The 9847-nt window shown below is 42.8% G+C and overlaps 1 protein-coding gene across 2 annotated transcripts in view; it reads right to left on the bottom strand.

Moving 5' to 3' along the window:
* Positions 1-6185: 6185 nt before the first annotated feature.
* GALNT14 (polypeptide N-acetylgalactosaminyltransferase 14) overlaps positions 6186-9847 on the bottom strand; it is a 256819-nt gene continuing 253157 nt past the window's right edge. For both annotated transcript variants that reach the window (XM_019527047.1, XM_019527048.1), the window contains 2 exons: positions 8455-8574; positions 6186-7823 (listed from right to left, as the gene is read on the bottom strand). In XM_019527047.1, the coding sequence (XP_019382592.1) occupies positions 7665-7823; positions 8455-8574 (279 nt within the window). In that variant the 3' untranslated portion in view covers positions 6186-7664. The remainder of the gene's footprint in view (positions 7824-8454; positions 8575-9847) is intronic.

Here is a 9847-nt window from a genome sequence, read left to right as displayed (position 1 = left end):
TCTACTAGTTCCCTTCCGACCCTAAATCTATGAAACTATGAGCCTGCCTGGGGCTGAGGGGGGCCAGGACACAAAATAGGCTTGAGCCCCAAAGACAGGCTACAGCCCAGCAGGAGATGGTGGCCTAGTGTGGGATGAAGCCAAGTAGGGGCCAGGGTGCCCAGACAGAGCCAAAGCAGCTCACTGTCCAAGGCAGGGCAGAGATGGGGCCAGGGGCCCCAGGATTAAAGCAATTGAGACAGAAGCTGGTGCCCAGAAACCAGGTCCAGCACAGCGGACCTGGGCTAGAAGGCCCAGCTAGAGAATAGAAGCAGAAGCCAAGAAGACTGGGGCTCTGATGAGGGAATAACACAGCGACACCTGTGAGGCACGGGCATGGCTAAAGGGGAGGTCAGAGGCCTTTAAGGTACCCTGGGATGCAGATGGGCCAAGAGTGCCTGCTTAACTTAAGGGCAGAACTGAGATCAGTGGAGTCCAGGAGGGACCTGCTAGCTGTTAGCCAGATTGAGGATCATTCTAGAACCCTCAGGCAGCCTCTCCTTTGATCCAATAAATACATCAAGGCATGGCAGATGAGAAGGGGAGGGTATCATAGAGGCTGAGCATGGCATGGGTTGCATTGCCACTAGGGGGCATCACAGATGCCCCTGGAGCACAGCATCACTACACCTACACCTACCCACTGAAATCCTTCCAACTTCCCCTCCCAACACCTTCACAGCCTGCACTGTATCTTGTAAACCAAACTGCAACTCCCTACTTGGCTCTCATCCCTCCCAATTCCAGTGCTGATCCTGGTTATAAGAACTTAGAGCCATAGCTGCTTCACAGACAGACTCCCTTCCTGACCTTCCCCAAACCTTCTCCCGACAGAGCCCCATCCCTCCCAGCTGCATTTTTTTTTCAAGTCTTGGGGACTGTGAGTTGCTATGGCATTTATAGCGTGGAATATAAGAAGCTCAAAGGCTTGACACACATATCAAGACCTCAATTCTACCTTGATCCCACACTGGGCAAAGGAAGGCAGTTACAGGTAATTAAGAAGCCGACTCACTCCTTTCTTTTGCAAGCCGGCTTTTATTTGGCTAGTGGATTTACAGGCTGCTTTGAAAAAGGTATGCTCAGCAAGTAACTCCATTCTCATGTTCTTCTGGTCCCGTTTGATTACTATTGTGGCTGGACACACAGAAATCCACAAAGAAAGATGAACTAAAACTGGTGCAATAGATATGGTATAGTTTATAATAGTCTCTCTAAATCATTTTAGCTTGGCTTGAGAGAGTAAGAACTGTTAATGATGCTCTAGCATCAAGTAATGACTGTACTAGTATGCTGGGGTTGACTCAGCATTAGAAAAGAATAGAAGCTTTTGCTAGAGAAAATAGGCCAGATGCCCAGTATACAATCCCTCTTATATAGCTGAATTGTCATCTCTTAAACGATAAATGTAAGCCACAAGAATTATTAAAGGGCCTCCAGTACAGATTTATCATTTAGTGTATGACTATAAATATAAAATAAGTTTCAAGGTACTGGAAACTGACCACAAGTAAAGCAGCCTTGAATAATTTCTGTAAAGCTGAGGAAAGGAGATTCACTACAGAACTCCCTCTTCAGGGAGGCACTTGGGGGCTTTCATTGCTCCAATTGTGTTTATTTGCAACATGCTCAATAATGCATGATTAATATGTGATGCAACACATCTTTAAGCCACTTTAAGAGTTTAGAGGCAAAGGGGAGACATGATTTCATAAGACTCAGAATCAAGTGGATTTAACTTCGTTTGGAGATTTGTTAAAAGCCTAGAAATCATGTTAAAGGGGGCTGAGATAAATCTGGGCTCAATTTTGGTTAGGTGGGAAACATATACATATCACACTCACCTGTTATAAGACCCATTTCCTTGCACAGTATGTAAAGGCAAGGTGAGATGTTCCTTGCTTCCATGGCAGAGCTACCTACAATGTAGGTTACAGCTTTGTAGACACAAATCACTGAGTTTCACCCATCTCTAATAAGATGCCAATCACTTGTGGAAAGCAGCATAGGACTGATGAAATCAAGTTATAGATGGAGCAGCAAAAGGTATGTGCTGTAACAAGAGTGAAAGGGAGGACCAGCAGGGTAAACCCTATATTAAAACAAGCACTTCATTAGATTATTAGAACAGAGACAAGAGTTAAAAATCTAACCTGCTTTTGGCTTTGATACAATTTGCTTGCTTGTTGCAGAAGTCTTGGCTTGAACAACAGAAATGAACTAATGAGGACACATTTGTTTGTAATCAATTTGGGTTCTCACATGCTAGCCCAAGGCTAGGATTGATTGGGTTGCAGAGTTCAGGGAGAAGTTTGTTCAGAATAATTAAACCGATTTCCAGTAAAGTTTTTGATTCTTCCTCCCCTTTCATGAAAATATTTCTATAGATGTTTTTAGAACTTCTAAAAGCTATTTACAGGGAACCAGGCCTGAACTGGAAGCATCCTCTTGTTATCATTCATGTCATTTCTGATAATTTTTGGTAACAACTAGCTTTAACTCTCTTGGGTAGCGATGTACCTACCTATGCACCCTTTTTGGTACAAAGCTGCTTTATGACAGGACATCTGGGTTCTACATTATCTGAGCTGATGCCCTCAACCACCTTATAATGAGATCAGGTGGGTGTTTGACAGAGGGGAGTTTTGGAATGGGATTTAGACAAACACATCTTTGCAAGCATACCATATTTTCCCTTGTGAATCACAAAGCATCAAGATTCAAAATCATTCAGATTTCCTTAAGAGGAATTAACTGTCATTTACCACAAAATATATAAACAAGGGAAAGAAAGCAGCAGATTTACCAGCATATTTCCCAGCTCTAAACTGATCTCTGGCCTCACCCAGATTGTAATTAGACTCAATTAGAGAGCAGGTGCAAGGTGCCAACTTCACCAGTGTTTTAAACTGTTCTTAGCTGCTTCTAGTCAGTAAGAAAACAGCAGATGCATGGAAATTCAGCTCGTATTTACACCCTGTGTATCTGGAGCAAGTCTACTAAATCTGGTCTTTTGGGCATCAGTGTAACTTATGTGCAGATGTTCCTGGACTGATTAATTCTTCAGGTGCTGGATTGCTGCTTGCACAAAACACTCATAACAGTCAAATCAGTGCTGGGCAAATAATTCACAGAGAACAGTTTATCCAGCAGAATGATAAGCTTTACTTTCTTTTCCTGCCTGTGAATTGACCTTTAGTAGTTGATGATTTTTCTCAAGTTTGTTATTCAGATTACTCGATTTATAATTTCTACAAATAATTCTTTGCCTGTAGATTTATGTCTGAATACACAACCACAAATTGAGCTGCACAGGTTAGTTTAATGAGATATGTAGGTCCTGCTGGAACCCTGTGATCTGTGTGATTTATAAGCCTGACCCATAAAAGATGTTAATCTGTGACAACAATACAGCCTATATCTTTTATTTAGGCTGTGGCGATTAATGCGATTAGCTTGGGAGCTCACTGGTTCTATCTTGGTGTGCTGGACTAGGTAGTGGCTGCCAAAATACATAAAATGGATAATAATACTGTGTGTGCTGCCTGGTCAAAACACCACACTATTCATTAACTGATCCTCACAACACATTTGTGAGATGGGTATAGTTTACTATCAATCATATTTTACAAATGGGAAAACTGAAGCAAGAAAATAAAGACGGTTGCTCCAAACTGGCCTACCCCTACAATCAGGGAAAGTGGTGGGATTAGCACTCAGCCCATAGTGATGCTTCCTGTTCCTCCAAATGACATCTACCTCTTTACCATTTCTGTTTTCTGATGAGATGATATCAGCCTTTGAATCTGAGCACAGTGCCTTCATTTCTTAGTTAGGCATTCATTTTCCATTAAATTTTGCCCACAGCTTCATAAAATGTGATATTTCAACTAGTGCTCCTAGCAGCAAACCACATTGCTGAGGTCCGGTGAACACAAAAGAGCTGGAAATCAGAGAATCAATTTACAGTTTAGGGTGTGCCTATGTGACTTTCCCCTCCCCAACTAAAATCTATACTTTATCACTTGAACATGGATATATTTTGTAGTTGTATTTTTTGTATAACTTTTTCAGCCATTGTAGCTTATTTTAAAGGCTGTACACTACCATGAGTTTACTACTTTGAATCCAGTTTTCCAGGTGACTTTCACTGAGTCGCAAGAACAAGTGACTTCCTTGAAGGTCACCGAGTGAATCAAGAAGCCCAGTCAGGATTAGAACCTCATTTTCTACCTTATCTTCTCTTCCTCTATCAGTGTAAGAAACTACCAAATAGCATTAGGGCTGAGGACACAGAGTTATAAATACTACAGCCTATCTAGACACCCTATCGATGGGTCTGCAGTTCACAGCTCATTGCAGGCAGAATAATAATAGTCATAGTAAATTTTAAGAGGAATAATAAACATAAAAGAAGGAATCCAAAATACAGAATATTTTAATAAGCTAATTAAGCCTGTGTGGACAACCTGGATTTCACAAAATGCAAGGGCCCTCTGAGCAGATTGTTTTCAAAGCACTGTGTGCTTGTATGACTGCTGGAATAGACCTTGGTAGGAGTTGTGTTGGCACCCCCCATGCAATTCTGAAAATGTTGCTGATTCTAGTGCTAATTTCAATCCCCAAACAATGAGACAGGCTTCGGAAGTCCTTTGCATAGTTGATGTGGGAGACAGAACCATCAAGATGCCCTATAGCTGCTCTTCCTCAGAACTGCCCTATAGTTCGTAGCTGTTGGGGGATGGAGGTTAGGTTAGGAGGTTAGGGTGATGGAACCATTTTATGAGAATTACATGGGTCGTCCACTGTACTAATCTGTAGTTTAACTGCATCTCCAGTCTGCTTTGCACAGATGTCAGACAGACATCACATATTGCTCAGCTCCATAGTATGCAAGGGACACATTTCCTGAGCTTTAAGCAATCTGCAACCTATTCCTAAACATTTCAGTGCAATTTTGCAGCAATCGGAGCCTTCTACAACCCTGACTTGGACTCGATGACTGGGCCTCTAAAACAAAATCACCCCCATCATTTCAGACAAGCAAAGGAAATCTAAACCAGGAACTTCTTTCTCCATCTATCAGGACTTCTGCACACAAGTGTACACCACCCATATCTATGTGTGCATGTGTGCACGCACACGCATGCAAACAGCTGTTTTTTGCTACCAGCAAGATGGAAGTTTTCACCCTTGGATGGAAAATGATGCATCAAACTTTCTTCACACTGTTCTAGGCTGGAGCAAACTTGTCAAGATGGAGAACTTCAGATTTAGAAAAATCAAGCTGTTCATTTAATGACTAAAAAAGGCTGCAGTGCAAAAGCTGTATCAACTGTATACAGGTAGCGCTCTGTTTCCTTACACTGCAGGAAGCAGGAACAAAATAGTGTCAAAGCTTCTCAGTGCAAATGTGGCAAAGGTGTGATCAAGTGAAAATCATTACATTTTTATGGTCATCCAACAGTGTTTTATAAGGAAGTATTACATCTTGTCTGTTACTTGCAGCAGGTAAAGCAGCTGTGATGCTTATCTATTTGCCAGCTTAACCAATACAGTAACCAGCAATGTTCATAACCTCTCTCTGAACTGGGGCTGTGTTTGCTTTCCCTTTATTCTATCTGTAATTGTGTTATTTCCCGTTGGAAAGTTGTGAAATGGAAATTATGCAATCCACTGCTGTGAAATGACAGCTTACTGGAGCCCTTTCATAAAGCAAGCCCTTGAGGTTCATGCCAGGGTGGCTTCATTAGATTAGTAATCTCTTGGGCAAATGGAAAAGCATTTATGCCCTAGGATCTTTTGTAAATAAAAATAGTTATTCTGGCACTGCCCCTGGTACCAGGGTAACTTATATGTGCAACTCCCTCCTATGCTGATGAGAAAAGCTTGTGCAGAGAAATCCTATATTCAGGGAGGTACACAGGGAGAACTGGATGGCTCAGTGCATAAGGAGGCTGTTCATCTTGAGGTCACAGGTCTGCAATCAGATCAAGGGCATGGAGCATGAGATTTCTGAAAAACCCAAAGTGAGTGGGGAGCACCAATTCCACTGGTTTTCAAGTCATTAAGGGTCTTAAAAATTCCCCTCAGAGTTTTTATTATCTTTGCAGCACCCAATGTGAAATGTATTGATAATTCTCATCCTCTTGTCCTGTCCCACTCCTTGTATCCCCTTGTGCTTTGCCAGAACCTAGATTGGAGACAAGGTCAGAAAGGACCTTGGGGTTTCCTGTTCAACATTTCTCATTCTGGGGTTTCCATGTTTGCTCTCCCAGCTAACTGCTTCATCCACCCCTACAACCTATCTTATATCTTGGTATGCAATCTCTAAGCAATGCCTGCACCCTGAAACTTAAAGGCATCGGCTCTACAACATGTTTGCTGTCTAGGCCTTGGGAGAAAAACCCCGAGGTATCCCATGAGTCATTAGTTCCTGCTCAGTGATGAAGCTAATGGGAATTTCAAACCGTTCTTTCAACATTCAACATCGAGGGATAAAGAAGTACTTCAAGAAGCAACAAACTCTGTTTTGCCTGAGAAAAGCCATGGGGAGATACTACTTTTGCTGGTACTGAACAGGGGGTAGCCTGTTCCCTCAGTCACCTGTGTCTGACACTAGTACCAGCTTCTTTACTAAGGAATTTGGAAAACACAAATGCAATAGTTACCTTGAAATACCAAAATATTACTTTTATACTTCAGAGTGAAAAACTGAGCTATTCCAGGTTTGAAACAGTGAGAAACATGTTGAGGTTGATTTTGTGTCCCATGCCACTCAGAAAGGAGAAATAACAGTATTACCACTCTCCTTATAGCATCTGAAAGGCTTGTGTATATATGGTTAGCCATCTTATATGTTTGGCCCTGGCAACTGCCTGGGCTTTGAGTGATGCCATAGCCCTTCACATGTGGATAGCACAGTGTGATGCAAAGTCCCCCAGTCAAGTTAATTCTGGGCCCAATCCCCACATGATACCATGGCCTCTTTCTTTACAGCATATAGTACAGGACATGTACATGGATTATATACAAGGTATAATGTGCAATATAGCTTCTCTCTAGCCATCTGTCTTCAGAAGACTAGCTCAACAGCATCAGTTTAAAAAAGTGCAAGGATTTAGTAGTGTTTTCAGTTTGTCCCCAGAGTGACCTTTTTCGTTTGCCTTCACATCTCCTTTCCTTGCCCACCTGCTCCGCCACCTCCACAACCAACTAGATGCTTGTCTCTCCATGTTCAGCCTCCAAGGCTTCTCCACCACTTTTTCTTCTTTACAGTGAAAACAATAAATACTGTAAACTCTTGATTTCAGCAGGCCCCTCCCCAGAAGGTTTCTCCCCTGGTTTCAATATTACTGAAAGACATTTAGGGATTATTTCTTTTGCTGTTCTTACTTAGTGAATGTATGACCTCAACAGGCCACTGACTGCAGCAGGCCTCACAGCTGGCCTCCTTCCTTCAACCTGGAGTCCTGTGTCCTTATTTTCTTATTCTCCTCCTACTCTGCAATGAACAAGGGCCACAATGGTTTTGCAGCTGACCTCCCAAGAGCTTCTCTGGTGTGCTTTGGCTGTTTCCACTGAAGCCATGTTGGCTGGTGTTGCTACTGGATCCTTTCATGAGATCAGGACATCACCATGTCCCAGCGCTGACTCATAGCCATGCTCTCACAGGGATTGATGACAAGCTCTTGGGTGCCCTCATTTGTGTCGCCCACCATTTCAGTATCCAAGCAGAAACGTGTGGCCATATGCTCAATGTGAGAACTCACTTTACTCCAATGCTGTACAAGGAGACAGAAGAAAAGGAATATAAGATAGGGCTGCTGGGATAGTGGTAGTATTATCCATTATCCTCATTAGCATAATAGCACTTTAGATACACTGCTGACTCAAACCATGCTGGAGCATGTTCTGTGGTGGAAGCCTTTTAAAGAAACTCATAATCAGCTCTCTTTAGCTTTATCCTCAGAGATCCTGCATACCCACATCTCCTATTAAGAGCCACCAGTGCTCAGCATCTCTTGTTCAGGGACACATACATTAGGATATGTTAATACAGGGTTTTTCCTCATAGATCACTGTCACCCAACTCATTAAATGTTGCAAAATATTACAATGTAAGGGACAATTGGTAGTTGGTTTTGGTTTGAAACAAACTGTTTGTTCCAATTTGGTCTCTAGTAGATAAGTGTCCACATCACAATGGCATTAATAAACACGTTCATCAGCAAGGGCTGAATGGACCATGCGGACCACAGTAACCCTAGAGACTGTGATTCTAGGACAGAATCAGAACACCTTAATAGGACAATGAAAAGGGAGGTTACACGGCCATTGCTGATGCTGTATCTGTCCTAAAGATAAATGAGGAATGTCAACCTCCATGGCTCACATGGAGAAAAGGGGACTCACCTGTTTGCCATCACCTTCCTTGCAAGGAGATAGTACCACCTGGGAGCCTGGGAAAAGGGTGTGCACAGATAAGCACAGCTGCTGCTGACGGACCTGATGGTTGTATGTGTATATCCATTCCTGCAAGGGGGGAAAGAAGAAACCAGGACAAAAATCCCAATCAGGTGAAAAATTAATAATTTGGTCCAAATCTAGCTCCCTTTGAAATCAACAGCAATAGTCTCAAGTTGCAGCAAGTGGAGTTTAGGTTAGACACGAGGAAAAACTCTCTCAAGAGGAGGATAGTAAAGCACTGGAACAGGTTACCCAGAGAATTTGTGGAATCTCCATCCTTGAAGATTTTTAAGACCCAGGTAGACAGAGCTTTAGCTGGGATGATCTAGTTGGCGATGGTGCTCTGAGCTGCTTTTAGCAGGGGGTGGACTAGATGACCTCCTGAGGTCCCTTTCAAACCTAATTTTCTATGATTCTAAGAGCAGAAAATCCCAATGTGAGTAGGTACAAGGATGGGCTCTTGGGGGATCTGGGGGTACATCAGTACCAAGGAATGTATGATAGAATGGAGACACACATGCCTAAACCAGAAGGAGAATCTCTGTCCCTATACAAGCTGCTGGGAAAAGTACTATAAAAGATCCTACAAGGGAAGTGGTTGAGGGGGAGAGGTGATAATGATAAAGATGCTCCATTCACCCCATCAGGGAATGGGAGACAGAAATGGTGCTGGTGAGGGATGATGTAATGAATGGAATACTTTGTGCCAATCAGAGCTCTGATTCTGCCCTAGATGCTTGATACTGCTGCACAGTATATTAAACATGGTAACTCTGTCACTGTGCTGTGACAGCTACTCTTCCAACTGTCTGATCAATATTGCCTCATTGTACCCTCTTGTTCCATCCACCCCCCATCTGCTTGTGCTGACCTGTTGTCTTCCACCTTAGAGTTACATTTAAAAACTTTCTGTGCTGTCTCCTTGTTCTGTGTTTGTACAGAGTCTAGTATAATGGGTCTATGACTAGTTTTTCTGGACACTACTGGAATACAAATAAAAGGGCATGAAATTTAATTGTCTGGACGCTAATTCTGCTGCCCATCCCACATAAAAGTAACTCTCATGGACTTCCAGTAACAGAGTATCTAATTCTAGTTCTGACCAAGCCACCAGGCCTTGCTTCAGACCTACGTGCCAGTTGTGTCCCCTCATCAACACAGACTGCATCATCACTGGACCGAGCAACCCCCGAATCTGATGAAGCAGGTTGTTGCCTAGGAAAGCTCATGCTTCTCTGCACCAGTTAATCTCTAAAGGTGCCACCTTGCCCTACCTTCTGCCTGACTTCAGGCTAACATGGCTAATCACCTCTGGACTTCAGTGGGAATGACCATCATC

This window comes from Gavialis gangeticus, unplaced genomic scaffold (genome assembly GCF_001723915.1).
Source record: "Gavialis gangeticus isolate Ggan-Ray unplaced genomic scaffold, GavGan_comp1, whole genome shotgun sequence".
NCBI lineage: Eukaryota > Metazoa > Chordata > Crocodylia > Gavialidae > Gavialis > Gavialis gangeticus.
This window is presented reverse-complemented; position numbering and strand designations above follow the sequence as displayed.